Genomic DNA, 20,301 nt, shown 5'->3' with positions numbered 1-20,301 from the left:
AAAGAATCAAATTTATCCATCAAGAACTGCTTTTCCACCAATCTTCTAATAAGCCACATGCACTGCCATTGTGTAACAGCAAGCAATGTATTATAAATGCAGCGTAATAACATAAGAGCATAACTTTCTAAGACTAGTGACCGCCTTTCACAACTGTTTTATAACCATAACTTTGAACCATTGATCTACAATGAAGCTGAAATCAGCTGAAAGTCTATCAAATGAGAACAGAAATACATTGGTCTGCTGATGCTTAAAAATCCATGCCATTACCCACTACGCACACTAACATACCTTGATAATCAAGCATGCTACCAGGCTGGTAAACAGGTGCCATGTTTACCATACTGGTCTGCCTGTATTTCAATATCCATGCAATTACTCACTACAAACACCGCCAAATTATAATAAACAAGCTGGGAACAGGGTGGTAATCAGGTGCAATGCACATTGGCCTGATGATGTTGCATTCAACATGCAATTACTCACTACAACTGCTGCCATATTCTAATAAACAAGCTGGTACCAGGCTGGTAAACAGGTACCATGCACACTGGCCTGCCTGTGTTTCAATAACCATGCAATTACCCACTACATTCACTGCCAAATTATAATAAACAAGCTAGTACCAGGCTGGTAAACAGACCATGCATGCTGGCCTGATTATGTTGCGTTAAACATGCAACTGCCCACTGCACATACTGCTGTATCCTAATAAACAAGCTGGTACCAGGCTGGTAAACAGGTGCCAAGCACACTGGCCTGTATGTGTTTCAATATCCATGCAAATACTCACTACAAATACTGCCATATTCTAATAAACAGGCTGGTAAAAGCCATGCACATTGGCCTGCCTGTTTTTCAATATCCATGCATTTACCCACTACAAATACTGACAAATTCTAATAAACAAGCTGGTACCAGGTGGTAAACATGTGCCATACAAATTGGTCTGTCTGTGTTTCAATATCCATGCAGTTACCCACAACATACACTGCTGAATTCTAATAAACAAGCTGTTAACAGACTGGTAGACACGTGCCATGCACAATGGCCTGATGATGTTGCATTAAACATGCAACTGCCCACTGCACACACCACCATACTTTAATATTTAAGCTGGCATGCCTGTGTTTCAATAACCATGCAATTACTCACTACAAACACTGCCAAATTTAATAATCAAGCTGGTAACAAGCTGGTAAACTGGAGATATGCACATTGGCCTGCCTGTGTTTCAATAACCATGCAATTACCCACTACAAACACTGCCAAATTATAATAATCAAGCTGGTATCAGGCTGGTAAACAGGTGCCATGCACATTGCCCTGTCTGTGTTTTAATAACCATACCATCACCCACTAAATCATTGTCATACTCTAAAAAACAAGATGGTAACAGACTTGTAAACAGGTGCCATGCACACTGGTCTGCCTGTGTTTCAATATTCATGCATTTACTCACAACAAACACTTCCAAATTCTAATAAACAAGCTGGTATCAGACTGGTTAACAGACCTTGCACACTGGCATGATGATGTTGCAGTGGTGTGTGCCCACTGCACACACCACCATACCTTAATATTCAAGCTGGTATCAGGCTGGTAAACAGGTGCCATGTTCACTGGCCTTCCTGTGTTTCAATAACCATGCAATTACCAACTGCAGAGACTGTCATAATCTAATAAACAAGCTGGTACAAGGCTGGTAAACAGGTGCCAAGCACATTGGCCTGTCTGTGTCTCAATAACCATTCAATTACTCATTAAATTACTGCCATATTTTAATAAACAAGCTGGTACCAGGCTGGTAAACGAGTGTCATGCACATTGGCCTGGTGGTGTAGCATTAAACATGCAACTGCCCACTGTACACACCAACATACCTTAATTTTCAAGATGGTACCAGGCTGGCAGGTGCCATGCACACTGGCCTGCCTGTGTTTCAATATCCATGCAATTACTCAGTACAAACACTGACGAATTATAATAAACAAGCTAGTACCAACTGGTAAACAGGTGCCATGCACACTGGCCTGCCTGTGTTTCAATACCTATGCATGCTGCCTGATGATGTTGCATTATACATGCAACTGCCCACTGCAAATGCCACCATACCTTAATTATCAAGCTGGTATCAGCCTAGTAAACAGGTGCCATGCACACTGGCCTGATGATGTTGCTTTAAAACATGCCACTGCACACTGCACACACCACCATACCATAATAAACAAACTATCAAACCGGTGCTATGCACACTAGCCTGCCTGCATTTCAATAACCACACCACTACCTGCTACATGTCACACACTGCTGTACCCTAGTAAACAAGCTGGTAATAAACTAGTAAACAGGTGGCATGCAACAGCCCACTGCCAAAGACAGACCTCTCCACCCACCCACTCACTCTCTCACCCTCCTCACCCCGCTCTCCTCACCTTGCTCAGGCTTCTGCGAGCACTTCCACCTGTCCGCTGCTTGGAGGCCGGGCCGAGCTGGGCTGCTTTCCCCTGGGCAGGTGGTGGAGGTGGAGCCGCGGGTCCGCTGTACTGGGGGTGCTGGCTTTGAGCGTGGCCGTAGACAGGTCGACTGTTCAGGCTGTTCAGGAGGCTGACCTGAGGAGGCCTGGTGGTTGCAGAGACCCGCCTGCGGCCCCTGCTTTGCCTCGTGTCCTGAGGTCGAGATTCCGCACCGTCAACACCCTTGCCTCTCCCGAGGAGTTTGAGAGTGGTGGGATTAGGCTAGGGATGAAGAGAAGAGAAGAAAAGGAAAGAAAGATGTTAAAAGCAGACAATAGAAGATACGTCAAAGCCGCGGATGATGCCTGGCTCCTTCGCATGGCCCTCTCTTTACCTGCCACCTCTCTGTAGCGAGTCCAGTTTCACGAGTGAAGTTTGTTTTGTTCTAAAGAAGGTGGCAGCACAATGCCATTGACTGATTGGTCACCCTTTGGTGCCTGGCCCCCTCTCTCTGGTCAGCTTTGACCGAGAGACAGGAAGCCCGAGCCACTGCTGGTCCTGCTGCTGCCGCTGCTGCTCCTGCTGTTGCTGCTACTGCTTGCTGCTGCGAGCTTTAGAAGAAAGAGAAAGAGAGAGACAGGCAGAGAGAGAGAGAGAGAGAGAGAGAGAAAGAGAGAGAGAGAAAGAGCGAGAGAAAGAGCGAGAGTGCTGCAGCGCTACACACACACACACAACTGATGCTCCTGCTCCCCCTACGCTGATGTGCTGTTATGCCACCAAAGCAAGGAAAGCATTACTGCGCCTTCACGGCTGGCTGGCCAGCACGGAGACGGCAGGCTCGCCGAAGCTCTGCCGCGAGGGAAGGAGCCTCTTTTATCTGACAAACAGCAGATACAGTGCAGCTCGGAAGTAATTGGACAGTGACACAATGTTGTTGTCATTCCACGCTTCTTTAGAGCTCGCTGGATTCGACTGTGACGTTCAAGCACAGACTGTCAGCTTCTATTCGAAGGTACACCGTGTTTCCAAAAGCTTGTGAACACTCCTTCTAATGAGTTATTCAAATATAGGGGATGCAGTAGGGGTGATGCCAAAGAACAGACACTTTGGGTGCATAAATTGCTATGTTAGTACTGTATGTTGGAGGTGAGTGCAATCAGATCTTCACAGCAATGTTCCTCCTTTATCTAGAGTTCAAGTGTGGACCACAATAAAAGAATGGGCACATGCCCATATACTTTTGGCCATGTTGAGTAATTACATCTGTACAAAGTGAACTACATGGGGATATGTATGGTACTTAGGGGTGTGCCATATTGTAAACAATAATATTGCCAACATGTTTATATGTCGTAAACAATATTATATCACCCACCCCTAAATATAACATCAGGGTTCTACTTGTTTGCTGTTTTTAGCAAAAGAAAAAAAAATCACAATGATCTAAATTTTGCTTTATATGTCTACTAGAGACAAATTATATCCGTCCGGTATCATTTATTTTACTTTAATCCTGGATATATGGAGATATTTGAAGTGCATTATTAGGATCATGACATTCCAGATCATTTACTTCACAAATCTGATCAAATTCTTGTATTCCTTAATATCTCAGTTAGGGGTGTGCCATGTCACATCGAATGCAATAATAAAATAAAATTTTCATTTTGTTGCAGTAGAGTATTCTTGAAATACTTTTTTTTATGTTTTCAGATTTTTGTCTTATCGCCAAGAATATTGTTATTGCAAAAATAACATGAAATATTATATTATTTTAGGACCATATCGCTCACCCCTAACAGTACTTATTAAAGTCATGGTTTATCTGAAAATCTTAGAGATAATGCTTCCATTTCGCCAACTGTATTTCCTATGGCAGTGTTTAAAAACTCCAGCAGCACTGCTGTGCCTGATATATTCACTTATACCAGCAAACACACACCAACACACTGCCACCAAATAATAGCTGCTCTGTAGTGGCTGTGGTCATGACTATTGAAAAACAGGGTGAAAGAATAATGATAAAGGATGCAGAAAAACAGATACAGAACTACAAGCTTTAACTATAGAACTACAACGTGATTTTTTTATGCTCTGTGGAGTAGGGCTGCACATAATAATCATTTTTTAATCAATTAACCTAACGATTATATTTCTGAATAGCTAATTAATCAAATGACTAATTTATGGCTTATTCTAAAGCAGATTTTGTGTGTGTGCCCAATTAATCCATAACAATTAATTACATTTTTAATTTTCTTAATATTTCAATATAGAAAATGATTATTGAGTATTATATTTTACTTCTATACAGATTTATATTACTTAAATCTTAAAACATTTATAGCTTAGAATTATTTAATCATTGGGATAATATGTAGGTAAGATAATCACTGGTAAATCTACATTTGCATCAGTATAGGATGAAAATGGAAAGGAAAACTTAACCAGTGCAGCCTCATACAGGCTGTAGCAACAGGAAGCAATGTTTGTTCTCTCACTTGTTTATTCTCTCAAGTAAAAAGAGTCAACGTACCATACATGTAAATATATGCTATAAATTGCAGATGTGATTTAAGAAAGAAAGAAATTTTTACTTGCTATAAAATTTTAACCTAAAACGAGTCTCAGACTATAATAGGCACTATTAAAGTAAAAGACAAGGGCAGTATTTAGTCAAAGCCATTACATCTCACAAAATTAAAACAAGTTAACAGTTCTAGTGATAGTTGTGGTGTTAAGTAACTGGACTACTGCCGGCTCTGCTGGTTTTTTTTTTTGGCTGGGTCAGCTCATTTGGCTTGTCCTTTTTCTTTTATGAACATCTAAATAAAACTGCCAATAGTCTTAAAAATGCTGGAGTTTATGCTGCAACAATGTTAATGTTGTGAAAACATAACCTAGTGCCCAAAGGCTGATGTTGGTGCTAAACTGAGGTGGGATTAAATCAGAGCAAGGCTGAAACAAAAATCTCACATGGGTAAGAGGGGAGAATTTTTTTTTTAAATCCCAACACAGTGTATAATCAACTATGCACCTACCAAAGCAGCTACTGATGTACCATATATTTCGCACTATTAGGCGCACTTAAAATCCTTTAATTTTCTCAGCAGTATTAAAGCAGTATTAGCATTAGCTGCTAACCGCACTAGGCACTAGCTCTTTTGCTGTTTATATGTGAGTATTATCGGACTGTAACCTGATGCTAACCCTGCTAACTTGCACTGCTGGAGCAGCATTAGCTGCTAACCGCGCTAAGCGCTAGCTCTTTCTCCATTCAGAGTATATTGGACTGTAGCCTGCAGCTTAACCCTACTAGCACTGCCAGAGCCGCATTACCATTAGCCGCTAACTGCGTGTTAGTGTTAGCTTTTTCGTTCAGAGGTGAGCATATCTGACTGTATGTGTGTACTGGACCTGTGTGTGTACTGTCTAGCACTGTCAGACGATGTTTACAAGCATTAACTGCTGCTAGTGCTAGTGGTTAGCTGCTAATGCTAATGCTGCTGCACCCAGCTCACCCTTATTCAATCAAAAAATAAACAGTTTTCAGGAAAGAAATCTGTGTAGATTAACATCCAGCACTCGTTGAGAAAGTTTTTTTTTTTGGAATTACAGTTTTGTTTACTTAGCTTAACTTTACTTAGCTTAACTTAGTTACCCCCCCCCCCCCACCACCACCACCACCACTCTCACCAGAGACACCTGCTGAATTAGAAGGAAAACATGGTGACACCCCTGATACTTTCTAGTGTTGCATAATGAGCCTTCTGCATGTCTTATAGTGCGAATAAAACGGTACTTCACAGCATTGTTCTGTCATTATTCTCTCCTCCTTTAAACCTACAAATCTATACGTTTCACACAAAGTCAAATCAACTATGCATACTGAAAACATTACATGTTAGACTCACCTCAGTGAACTGCAGAGGAAAGATCCCCACCCTGTCCCTCAGTCTCCCTTCACACCAGTTCTCATCCACCCGCTTAATGACACTAATGAGGTCTCCCTGGATAAGAAAACAAAAAGAGAGAGGAGAACAGGGACAGACAATGTGAGATAAGGGAAAAACAGCGGGAGAGAGAGATCCACGTGTGGAGCTTCTAGAGATGCACGGGTGTCCCAGAAGAGGTTTTCTTGACTGAAATCACTTTCAGCTGCAGATATCATGTCCCCTTTGTGCCTCCGGGCCCCTAACTCGTCTCCCTTAACTCCAATCCAGACCCATCTGCTCTCAGAAAAAGCCCCACTTCACTGGGATGCTCTTTAATGGAAGTCTTGCCCAAGCCCCTGCTGTTATATAATACTCTCAGAAGAACAGCCTCGCACTGAGTGTGACTGATAAGAGAGGTACACTCTGTAGTTTTAGAAGGCCAAGGGTAAATTCCATTACTTCCAAAACCCCCAGACATTTATAAGACATAAGCCAGGGCTGTAGAAAAACATAATTTGCCAGTATAGCAGAGCTGATGTGGTTAGGTCTAACACAATAATTACTTTATCGTCTTATTGCACTAAATATATGGACATGACATATATATATATGGACAGTCATTTTAGCTGACCTTAATGTTGTTGTCTACTGAGTTTGCATGCATGTTTGTTTACATGAGAAGAGAGCTGGGCAATATGGTGATTTTTCATGTGATATCACGATACATTTTTATTTATTTCTGTTAATACCATATAATTGTGATATTGATATAAACAGTTTTAAATCCAAAATATAGCAATAAATATTGAGCATCATGCTCTGCGTTTATTGCAATATTTTGACATGCAGACAAAATGCAACAGCAGCAGCAGATTATTTGAAATTGCTATTTAAAGTACTAGTAGTACAGTGATTTTTATTAAATGTTCTCTTTCTTTCTTTTTTATTTTTTGGTTAAATTTCTTCTCAATTTATAAGGTCAATTACCCAACCTACTAATTACGACTCCTCCTATCACTAGTGATGCCCCAACACCAGGATTGTGAAGACTAGCACATGCCTCCTCCGATACATGTGAAGTCAGCTCTTTTCCAACTGCTGCTGATGCAGCATTGGCGAGTAGCTTCACAGCGCACTCGGAGGAAAGCGCAGCGACTTGGTTCTGATACATCAGCTCACAGACGCAGCCTTGTGCTGATCGACATCACCCTTTAGAGTGATGTGGAGAGAGAGCGCCATCTACCCACCCAGAGAGAGCAAACACAATTGTGCACTCTCAGGGCTCCGGCAGCTGATGGCAAGCTGCATAAACGGGATTCAAACCAGCGATCTCCCGATCATAGTGGCAGCGCTTAGCCCACTGGACCACTTGAATCTTTAAAATGGTGTATTTGCTTTATTCCACAATTATTACACAAACTGTGAACACTGAGCACTGATTATATTAGTGGAATTAAATAGGACCGGGGCAATATGCTGATATTTTAATGTATTGTGATAAAATCTTCTTCTTGAATCGATAAAGATTTTTTTAAGCATATCAAAGACAACATCAATGCTTAAAGAACACTTACCCAACTGCAAATTTCATTACAAACAGTGTCATTACTGCAGTTTAACTGGATAAAGGGCAGGACATTTTGAATAACAATCACTGTACTCAGTATGGGAGGGTATCTGAATTGTAGTTCCTAAGGATCTGTCATTTTTTATGCATTGCATTGTGTGCATGATCATGTGTAACAGGATAAATACTGTTTATCAAGAAAATGTTTTTAAATATCATATATCATAATTCAGTATTTTTATTGTATTTTTATTATACCCAGGTCAAGATTTAAATGATATTCATATTAGAATTATGACCACAAATATTTCTGGGGAAAAATATAATCAAAAACAAATATCATAACAGGCCTATATGTGAGGTTGTTTAATATGTGCAAGTTTAATCATTAGTTCCATCAGCTCCTCTGTAAATCCCAATGCATTCAATCACATGCATCAAAAAGTAATTTGCAAAATAACCTCTTACCAGTTTAAGCTATAGCCTTATTATTAAGTTCTTCATCTCCACGCTTATTATCCTCCAACTATGACAAATCACCCAATAACTACTGCAAAATTACTGTGTATTAGCTGGCTGATACCGAGCTGATACCCTGTGGATTCATCACTATCTGCAGAAACTCCTGCCAAGGAATTTATTGACCTAATTTACACTGTAACAAGTAGACGCTTCTGTTGTGAGAAAAATCATCCATCATTGTGCTTTTAGTGGCTTCATGCTTGTTTGCCAGCCTTCACAGCGAATGCTAAGCTGTCAGTCACCACCTGCTCACTTCTGTTACAGCACTACAGGCTTCACTGCAGTACCAAATCAAAACGAAATGATACCAACACCTACTGATAACATGATGAAACTGAGGAACATTACGAAAATGAGAAAACATAACTGATAATAATTCTGCAAAGCTCTATTCTTGTGCTGCACAATCTGTGTGGTTCTTCAATTAGGGGTTTATTCCCCACATTAGGGGTGGGTGATATGGCCCAAAAACAAATTTCACAATATTTTATGGTATTTTTTCAAGAATACACTATTGCAACAAAATGAAAATTAAATGTTATTATTGCACACAATATAATATGGCACACCCCTAACTTAGATATTAAAAAATACAATACTTTTATCAGATTTGTAACAGAAGGTAATGATCCAGAATGTCATGATACATGTAATGCACTTCAAATATCTCCATACATCCAGGATTAAAGTAAAATAAATGATACTGGACAGATATAATCTGTCTCTAGTAGATAAATAATGGGAAATGAGAACAGTGTGTTTTTTTCTTTTACTAAAAACAGCAAAAAAGTAGTGATGTGTAGAAGATGTGATAATTAGGGGCGGGTGATATGACACCCCCACGATAGGGTATAATATAAGTTACGATAGAAATGAGCTCTCTAAGACCTAATAATTTACACCAAACTGTATTGTGCTTTGTTGGCTGGGATGTTAAAAATGTCCAATAAATGTTTTCCAATTCCAGTTTTGTAACTGCTTTTTACTGTTCAGTATTTGGTTTTCGGCCTTCTGCGAAATATCTTTCATATTTTCATTCTGGTGCATTCCTTGTAAAAAAAGAAAAAAAAAGCCCCAAGCTAAAATGGGTTATGTTCTGGACTCTGAGGTGGTCAATCCATGTGTGAAAATGATTGTCTTATACTGCCTAAACCTTTTGCACTCGTTTTACAATTCCAGCCCCATGAATCCTGACATTGTTATCTTGGAATATGGCTGTGCCATCAGCGAAGAAAAAAATCCATTGATGGAATAACCTGGTCTATATTCAGTATATTCAGGTAGTCAGCTGACTTCATTCTTTCAGCACATACTGTTGCTGAACCTAAACCTGCAGACCAACTGCAGCAACCCCACATCATAGCTCCACCCCAACAGGCTTGTACGTTAAGACACGTTAAGATGATGGTGCATCACTTCAGCTACCTCTTCTTTTACTCTGATGCTCCATCACTCTGAAACAGGGTAAATCTGGACTCATCAGATCTACCCATGACCTTCTTCCATTGCTCCAAAGTCCAATCTTTATGCTCTCTAGCAAATTAAATCCTTTTTGCCGGTTATCCTCAATGATAAATTATTATCTTAAGGATACACAGCTGTTTAGTCCCAAACCCTTCAGGTTCCTTTGAATCGTGCATGTGGAAATGCTCTTACTTTCACTATTAAACATATCCCTGAGTTTTAGTATTGTTTTTCTACCATTTGATTTAACTAAACTTTTGAGACTTTTTTATGTCAAGACCTTTTAACGACCACAGTTCTTTCTCGAAGTTGATGTTTCCCCACAGTCCTTTCACTTTTTAAAAATGCTTTTGATATTATTTATCTGATTTTGGTAGTTTTAGAAGTAGTTTCTCCTCAGACATTTTCTCTGTTGGATGCATGCTCACAATCTGCCCCTTCTAAAACAGACTGACATCTTTCCACATGGTTGTTAAACAGATTTGAAGCTACTCACTGCATCAGTTAGGGTTAAATATAATTTGATGCCAGCTAAAACATAATCACCCCTGCAGTGATTGTCCAATGGAAAGCTCTTACCTATTTGCTTAGTTTAATACAGGTAGTGGTGATGTTTTTGGCCAGGTAGTATATACAGTTGTGATCAAATTTATTCAACCCCCACTGAAATAAAGTGTTTTGGCCAGTTTGACATTGATTTTGATCATTTCAGTCATCTTATTTACAATTATATCAAAGAGGCACTTATAAATTAGACAAATATAACATAATATTTATGATGGAATAACCACAAATGTCTTTTCTGTGCTCACATCATTATCAGTTTTATTCAACTCCCTAGTGACATTATTTTTTTAGTACTTAGTACAACATCCTTTTCCAGTTATGACAGCTTTCAAGCGTGAAGCATATCTTGACACAAGTGTCTTGCAGCGACCTATGGGTATCTTAGCCCATTCTTCATGGGCAAAAGCCTCCAGTTCAGTCACATTCTTAGGCTTGCGCACTGCAACTGCCTTCTTTAGGTCCCACCAGAGGTTCTCAATTGGATTTAAGTCTGGTGATTGCGATGGCCACTCTAGAATGTTCCAGCCTTTCATGTTCAACCATGCTCTAGTGGACTTGGATGTGTGCTTCGGATCATTGTCCTGTTGGAAGGTCCAACGTCTCCCAAGCCGCAGGTTTGTGACTGACTCCATCACATTTTCCTCCAAGATCTCCTGGTACTGAAGGGAATTCATGGTACCCTGCACACGTTGAAGCTTTCCTGTTCCATTAGAAGCAAAACAGCCCCAAAGCATAATTGACCCCCCGCCATGCTTCACAGTAGGCAAGGTGTTCTTTTGTTCATAAGCCTGGTTCTTCCTCCTCCAAACATAGCGCTGGTCCATTGTCCCAAACAGTTCTAATTTAGTTTCATCTGACCACAGTACACTGGCCCAAAACCTTTGTGGCTTGTCCACATGACTTTTGGCATACTGCAGTCGACTTTTCTTGTTCTTTGGAGTCAGCAAGGGGGTGCGCCTGGGAGTTCTGGCATGGAGGTCTTCGATATGCAGTGCGCGCCTTATTGTCTGAGCTGAAACTTCAGTGCCCACATCTGACAGGTCTTTTTTCAGTTCCTTAGCAGTCTTAGCAGTTTTTCTCCACATTACACTTCAGGTAGCGCACAGCAGTCGCGGTCAGGATCTTCTTTCTGCCACGACCAGGTAACGTTTCCACTGTGCCCTTTAACTTGAACTTGCGAATGATACTTCCGATAGTGTCTCTTGGAATATTTAACAACTTCGCAATCTTTTTATATCCATTGCCATTCTTGTGAAGAGCAATAACCTCTTCTCTTGTCTTCTGGGACCATTCTCTTGTCTTCACCATGCTTGTAAACACACCAGTAGATGTCTAGAAGGAGCTGAGTATCACAGTCCTTTTAAATCTGCCTAATTGGTGCTTATCATGCTTGATTGCTGCTCGTTGACATCCACAGGTGTTTTCAATACCTGATTGAAAACACTGGAATGAACCTCTGTTCTTAGGAGTGGTAGTCGTAAAGGGGTTGAATAATTGTGTCAATGAAGAAATCACAAATAGGCCATTTAATACTTTATGACAAAAACAACTGATGCTATCTTAGTTGCATTTAGTTCTTTAACAAGTCCTTGTAAGATTTCATTATGAACACAATTACAAATGTGCACTGAATTCCATAAAACCCTTCACAGCATTGGGGGTTGAATAAATTTGATCACAACTGTATATATATATATATATATATATATATATATATATATATATATATATATATATATATGCCCAATTTTATTTATTTTACTCCAATCTCTGATAAACAAAGGGCATTGTTTAATGATTAATATCATGAAATGCTGGATCCTTGTCTTCTGGAAAAATCTGGCAAAACTTTGTTTTTGATTATATTGTAAATGTTGTAATATGTATCAAAGAATTTAATGTATCCCAATGTATTTATGTTCAATACTGTGCAGCCCTAGAGCTGAACTGAACATACACTGAACATAATTAAGACTGACCTTTAGGAAGGGCAGGCATTCCTTCCTGTCCTCAGGGTCCAGCCTGTTCACGTCAAAGTCGTAGAGTGCCCGGCACAGGGCCACAGGCTGGGCTTGATCACTCAACACCTGCACCATTTTGGTGGGAATGACACCACCGCTCCCCTTGGCATCGGTGTGCCACCAGTTTTCATCAGCTCTCCAGCGGAGACCGGCGATGTCGCCGGATTTCATGGCGAGCTCTCCGGGTCCATTGCTTTGGTAGTTGTACGAGGCTTTAGCCAGCACCTGGAAAAGCAAACACAGATAAGAGAAATGAATGAGCGGCAACAATGAGGAACGTGCTGGCACGTACTGTTGAACATGTCACCAGTTTAAATAGCTTTGAGGCACACCGAGAGTATGACTAGTGCTAGCTCCACAACTTAAAACAGAACTTTAAACAATTCATTAAATTCCTTCAAATGGCCTTTGCACCCAGAGAAACCCAAAACGCCTGACCTACTTAAGCCCAGCTAAGACCCAGTGTGCTGGGCTGGCTTTGTTAACAAGCAGCCCAGGCCCGAGAGACACCAGGTCCAAACAGACAGAGCTTTGACACGGATATAACAAGCAAACTTGTAAAGCTAGAACTGCTCTCTGAATGAGCGAATAAAAAAAAACAACAGTTCTGACTTCAGGTTCTGGGAATAAACACAGCTTGTCTGTAGATCTTCAGTCAGTGATTTTCACTTATTTCACTCACAGCTTCAGTTTTCTGACCAACAAATAAGAAAAAAGCTTGTTTTTTTTGGCATGATAAACCATACTAGAGGGAAAAAACACACACATAGACTACACACACACACTTTTAGGACATTTGTTACTATTTCAGAGCAGTGCTGAATGTGCATTTTACTGCCTTTGTTACATACAGTGTACATTCATTGTAAAACAATGTGTTAAAGATGTGATAAGACCTGTACATACAACGAAACTAGCAAGTTATCAGGAAACCAAGCAAGTTGCTGAGTTAATAGACTAGCTGGATGGATGTACTGATCAACGCACGGATGGATGTACTGACCGATGGATGGACAGATGTACGGATGGACGGATGCATGGATGGATACAATACAGTGGTGCCCTGATATCACATATTTTTGATACAGCAACAATGTAAATTATAATAGGTGTGAATTATGATATTTTTAGGTATAATTGTACATTGTTATCTGTTTCATATTCTTCTTCTTCTTTCGTATTTGTACCCTCATTTGTCTTAATTATTCTGCAGTTTCCAAGTTTCCAACTCGATATTGTTAACTGTTGTGTGATGCAGCCTTGTATACAGCTTTTTTTCTAGTATTAATATTGTTAAATTAAGGGATACATTAAACACATTTGTAACACTAATAACACAAGTTACTTTTATAGGAACTGTTACATGCAAATGGCATATTTGTGTGTATTTTTGTGTGTGTGTCTGTTTGCAGGTGCAGCCTGGGGTGTGGTCCAGGTGCTGAGGTTCAGCTCTTCTTTTGTTTTCAGTGGAGTATTCTTTTTGATAACTTCTTTGTATATGTGTAAATATTGGATCTTTTGTCACTGTATATATTGAGTTGTGGTTTCAGTAATTGGTTTAAATGGCAATTTATCTGGTCTGTGGTTTTCTCCCTCACAGTTTTACACACCCATACACTCATTTAACTCATCCACAATGTTACATGCCCCTCTTATCCCTAGACAAACTTAAGGGTTTGTAACAAGAACATTTTAGCCATAAGCTAAAATAGGATTATGATTTTGAAGTAAAGAGGAGAAGGAGAAGGGATTGTGTGCAGTAACTGCAGGCCTGTTTGTTTACTTTGTTACTGTGTTATACCTCAGCAAGATAATCAGTACTAAAGGGAGTATTATATTAACTAGTCTGTTGAATATTTTGTTTGATGTCTGTGCCTATGGAAATGAAAGGCTTGTACAAACAACAGCACAATATGATATGACATGTATTTACACTCAGAGAGACAGATAGATAGGTATTAGGGTTGTAATTGTTCGCAAAGTTCAATTCAATAAAATACAGTGGTGCCTTAGTGCATTACTTTTCGACACAGCAATAAATGTACATTACGTTAATTATCCTAGTTTCAGGTTTTTGGACAATCCAATACCTTAAAAGCACCACAGTGTGTGATAATATTGTTGCTATGAGCTAATACAAGATTACAAGATTACACCTTTCCTCAATGCTCTGTTTTTGAGAGCTCTACTTTTAATCGTGTTTTTATCATTTTTGCAATACGAATCTTAATGTTAAAAACATTGAAAGAGCTGTGATCACACTTTGAACAATGCCAAATCCATTAGGCTAGGTGCAGAAGGAAGGAGCTGTGATCATGTGACATAACTAGGCAGGAGGCAGAGTGAGGCAGAGGTCCACAGTGGACACCAGACTACTTCTTAGCATAAGAAAAATGAAAAATGCAGCCAGGACAATGGCAAAAATCTTTGACGAACTTAAACTAAACAAAATTCAGTTCATTTAAAACTATTTACAGCGTAAAACTTACATCTAGTCACCATCTGTAATTTAATTCCAAATTCACATGCATGTGAATTTTTTTGTGGGGAAATAGATTTAGAACATTTTTTGAGGATGACTGATCAAAGTAATTTTGTGAAATTTATTATGTGCAATTAAACAAGCAGCATGAGTAAAATTGCCTTATTATGATGAATATTATTATTTGTATTAACTATATATTACTGACATTGACATAGATGTTTACCATTTAAATTTATCATATTGTATTATCTGCATTTCTTTTGAGAAGAGTTCTTTCAGTTATATCACTCTGCCCTATTCTAGATTGGGCAGATTATTTAAAAAATATGCTTATCAGTGTGTACTGTACTTGCTAAACAGTAAAGTACCCTAGTGCAAATTACACTGACATTAAAAGAAGTTACAGAAACCAAAAAAAACAGTCCTAGCAGTAAATTAACTCACTTTAAAATCTCACTTGCCACACTTCTAAGGGAGTCTGGCATGTCTGGCAGTACTCACCCCCTGAGTGCTCTGGCCCGTCTGCTGCTGGACCGGCTGAAGAACCTCGACCACACTGCCGTCCTGAGCTGTGGAGCTCACGCACACTCCACCTCTGTTCCTCGGTGTTGTCAGACGTTCCCTTTGGAGGCCCTGTATGAGTCGAGCCAGTAGCAGGTTAGTGGGCAGGTCCTCCACCCTGCCTGAGAGAGGGGCGCGGCACTCTGGGCAGCATATGGGCAGGCGTGAAGGTGACGACGACTCCAGACGAAGAAGGCATGGCTTGCAGAAGGTGTGCTGGCATGGCAGGACCTTGGCTGTCACTTCCAGTGGCTCCATGCACAAAGGACACTCCAGCAAATCCAGCACTCCCACATCCTCCACATGATCCTCCTCCTCCAGAGACCATCCACCGCTGGCTGTGGCAAAATGCATTGTAGCAAAGGTCTTCACAAGGTCTTTTCAGAGGACTTTAGATGGTCACAATAGAGTGTTACAGGAGTGCCGGTCCTTCAAGAAAGAAAGGGTAACTTTTTACATATTTTGGACACAAGCTGATAGCTGGTAGTTTAAGATGGTATAAGTTGGCCATTGAGGGTCTTTTAGATAACAACATAGTATACTCGCTGGTATGCTAGCTAGTTATCCAGTTTGTGACCAGCATAGTGTATGTTGCATTTGATTTTGGTCATGCTTGACCAGCTGGTCAGCTAGCTTCATTTTGCAAGACATGCTGGTCAATCAGCTTGGTCATATTGGTTATTTACCTTGGTAAGGTAGATCATGTTTGCGGACTAATTACACAATCAAACTTAAACTTAAAATTTGCCCACGATGGTCATGCTGGTTGGCAGGATGACCAGTAAGACCACATTGAACAACCAGCTTGGTTATGGGGGTCATGCTGGTCAATCATCTGGTTCCTGGTTGTCATGATGGTCTTCCATCATGGTGTTGTTAGTCAAGCTGTACAACAAGCATGGTCATGCTTGGTAGAACTGAATATCAAACTTGTAGACCAGTTAACGATCAAATTTAACATACATTAAACTGGTAAACCAGCTCGGTAACCAACTCTTGAGTAGCATTACGAATGTTGCATTTAATTAAGGTCATGCTTGGCCATGCTGGTTTGAACCTTTGTTTGAAGGTTATGATTGTCAACCAACCAGCTTGGCCAGGTTGATCATGTAGACCATTTGAACTATCAAACAAAAAACATACTCCATGCTGGTACACCAGCTAATTAACAAGCTCTTGACCAATACACTGTAGCTATGTTTCATTTGATTTTGGTAATATTTGGTCATGTTGGTCAACCAAGTTGGTCTTGTTGTTCTTCCAGATGATCATGCTTTGTAGCCAGGTTGGTTATGTTGGTTAGCCAGCATGGTCAAGTTTGGCCAAATTGCTTATCTAGCTTGATCAGATTGTCAATTTCTGTATCTTATTGAAAAACATGGTCATCTCAAGCTGACCAGTACAGGGTATGTTTTTGTTTAAGTTTAATGGTTTAGCTGGTCAACCAACTCAATCATACTGGTTATCTAGCTGGGTCGGGTTGATCATGTAGACCAGCTAAACAAATAAACTAAAATTAAAACATACTCCATGCTGGTAAGCCAGTTGTTTAACCAGATCTTGATCTGTATGTTGCATTTGATGTTGGTAATACTTGGTCATGCTGGTCAATCAACTTGATATTGATAGCCATGCTGGCCCACCAGCTTCATCTTGATGGTGCCAGCATGGTCAAGCTTGGCCATATGGATTATTTATCTTGGTCAAGTTATGCAAACACATAGTCTTGGCCACCTCAAGCTGACCAGCAGTTGAATAGTTTAGCTGGTCTACTTGACCAAGCTTGCTAGCATGAATAACAAGACCAAGCATTTGCCAATGTGGTTTTACTGGTCATCTTGTCAACCAGCATGATGACCATCATGGGCAAATTGCTTGACATGCCAGAACAGCAAGACCAAGCCTGTCAATCGACCAGTATGTTTTTTAATTAAATTTAATTGTTTAATTAGTCTACAAACATGATCTACCACACCAAGGTAAATAAAAATAACCAATATGACCAAGCTGGTTGACCAGCATGGTCATGCATGACTAAAATCAAATGCAACATATACTATGCTGGTCAAGACTAATTAACACGATTTAATAGTATAAGTTATGTTTTTGTCTGCATTATTTACATTTTGTAACCACCTTAACTATCAAAGAACAGCTTTGAACAGATTAACTTCTGCTGGTCATAAGCTGGATTTCTCAGAAAGGCTAGACAAACTAATACAGTCATTATACAGTCATTGAGTTGATAAGCCATCAAACTCAAACATAACCTATACTTTTTTAATATCTGAAGAGGAAAACCAGCTTGAGCAAATAGAGCAGCACGAGCTGGCCACGCTGATTTATCAGCAGGGGTAGTAGTGAAGGTGTAATAGTACAGCAACACTTCCGTAAACACTCCCCTCCCTCCTAGCTCTTACCTGTCAGGAGCTCCAGGTAACCATTTCAACACAGACACACGCAGGTACTAACAATACAGCACCTTCAGCACCTCCAGCACGTACCAGCCCCTTTATCCTAGCAGACCAGTGTCCATTAACACCAATAAACCTTCTGTTTCCACCCAAACTACTCTAAAAACAGGCTGCAGTAAACTAAAACTACCTGCACCAGCAGCTCTACCGTCTACAGCAGCACCTGACCAGCAGCAGGAAGTCAGCTAAAATGCGCCATCACTCGGTTCAGCAGCGCTATGAAGCTTATCAGCTTTAAATTAGCTTTATTTCATTCTGTAAACATTATTCTGACCTGCACAAACGCTTCAGTAAAAGCTGTGGTGTTTTATATGAGACTGCTATCAGCTGCTACTCACCTCCATTCTGCCCCAGCCTGATGAACACAGCAGTGAAGGCAGTGAGGGCTGAACACACCAAACGAGTTCCTCCCGGATCATCTTTCATTAAAGCTGCTGAGATTCACATTCACAGTCAGGCTGGGAGGAGAAATCAGCTGAAACTGAGTGATACTGCAGCACAACACAGAAAAAAACTGCAACTCAGCTCTACTGTAGCTATATTAACACAATACTACTGGATAAACAATATGAATTGTTTTCAAGCAGTTAAAAATTAACTTTTTTAAAGCCTGCATCATCAAATAAATACCAGATATATACTAGTGCATCTAAATCAATTGAATATCATTGTTACAAATTTACTTTGTTTCAGTAACTCAGTTCAAAACGCATATATTATATAGATGTTTTAAGCACAGAGTGCACAGTGATCTATTTTAATTTATTTTATTTATATTTATTATTTTATTAATATTATTTATTTATTTTATTGTTAATGACTATGGCTTACAGCCAATGAAAACCCAAAAATATGTCTCAGAAAATTAAATTATTACACAAGGCCTATTGGTACTTTTGGTAGTGTGGGCTGTGTGCCAAGTCCTGCTGGAAAATGAAATCAGCATCTCCACAATCAGTGTTGGTTTGAAGAGTCATGTCATCTGCTGGTGTTGATCCACTGTGTTATATTATCCAAGTCCAAAGTCAGTGCAGTGTTTTCCCAGAAACTCTTACAGCACTTCATGCTTCCTTCTGCTGACAATTTTTATGGAGATGCGGATTTTTATTTCCCAGCAGGACTTGGTACACTGCCCACACTGCCAAAAGTACCAATAAGGCTTATATAATATTCAAATTTTCTGAGACACTGATTTGTGGGTTTTCATAATCATCAACAATAAATAAACAAAACACTTAAAATAGCTCACTCTGTGTGTAATACATATATATAATATACGAGTTTAACATTTTGAATTTTTGACCTTCTGAACAATTATTAAAAATAAATAAATAAATAAATAAACAAAATTTAAGTTACTGCATACACTGATTTGATTTTGTATCTTACTCAATCCTTTTGGAATTTATTGTGTAGAGCAGTTTAAAAATAAGTAAACAAATAAAATAAAAAAAAGCTTGATTAACCCCTTAACCCCTTAAAAATGAATTAAAACTGAAACATTTTTTTAGTTGTGTAAAAAATATAGCTGAAAAAGGGGGGGGGGGGGGGGTAGGAAACAATTAATTTAAGCAGCAAACTTTGAATACTGTTTCCTACACCTTCAAAACACTCTTGAAATCTGCTGACATATTTTAATAAATCTGACTAGTGTGTAAAATGTCCTGTTTCATTGAGTGCAGCAGAACATAGCTATTTCCTGTGACTTCTGGAACTGTACCAGATAATGCTGCTACATTAAACCCTGCTAAAACAACATTCATTCATTCCTTCATTTGTTCAAATCAAACCCCATGTTTTATCATGCTGTGGACATTTTGCATATGCATGCCCCTCACTTGCAGAGACCTGAGCCTGAACTAATGGTATATGAGCTCCCTCTGCTGCTGGACTGAAGAACTGGCTCATATTTCAGCTAAAAAGTTCTCACATTTGGATTTAGCTTGGTTCTGGTGGATGTGTGTGCTCTGATTAGCCTGTATGGACTTCAGAGCATCTTCATCCCATCTTAAATTTTTATACATATATATATATATATATATATATATATATATATATATATATATATATATATATATATATATATATATATATATATATATATATATTTACTTTAACCAGAGTTCCATGTTATCTTACTCTATATGGCTGGGTATTCTTCAGCTGTTCTGTTTCCTGTTTTGCAGAGAACAGCAGAGGAGAAATGGTTAATCTCAGTGTTGATCTGAGTGAGATTTTCTTTTGTT

At 39.4% G+C, this 20,301-nt stretch overlaps 1 protein-coding gene across 2 annotated transcripts in view; it reads right to left on the bottom strand.

Annotated features, from left to right (window-relative positions):
- The window catches only part of sh3rf2 (SH3 domain containing ring finger 2), a 36,970-nt gene extending 18,494 nt beyond the window's left edge, over positions 1-18,476 (bottom strand). Inside the window, exons 1-5 of one of the 2 annotated variants that reach the window (XM_022672037.2) lie at positions 18,394-18,476; positions 15,522-16,010; positions 12,494-12,760; positions 6,374-6,469; positions 2,439-2,741 (exon numbers count right to left, since the gene is read on the bottom strand). In XM_022672037.2, the coding sequence (XP_022527758.2) occupies positions 2,439-2,741; positions 6,374-6,469; positions 12,494-12,760; positions 15,522-15,935 (1,080 nt within the window). In that variant the 5' untranslated portion in view covers positions 15,936-16,010; positions 18,394-18,476. Of the gene's footprint in view, positions 1-2,438; positions 2,742-6,373; positions 6,470-12,493; positions 12,761-15,521; positions 16,011-18,001; positions 18,204-18,393 lie in introns of those variants that run through there. The other variant, XM_007258588.4, reaches the window with a different exon arrangement.
- Positions 18,477-20,301: the final 1,825 nt, after the last annotated feature.

This window comes from Astyanax mexicanus, chromosome 2, assembly GCF_023375975.1.
Source record: "Astyanax mexicanus isolate ESR-SI-001 chromosome 2, AstMex3_surface, whole genome shotgun sequence".
In the NCBI taxonomy this organism is placed as follows: domain Eukaryota; kingdom Metazoa; phylum Chordata; class Actinopteri; order Characiformes; family Acestrorhamphidae; genus Astyanax; species Astyanax mexicanus.
The sequence above is the reverse complement of the archived record's forward strand: the minus strand, read 5'-3'. Positions and strand labels throughout refer to the sequence as shown.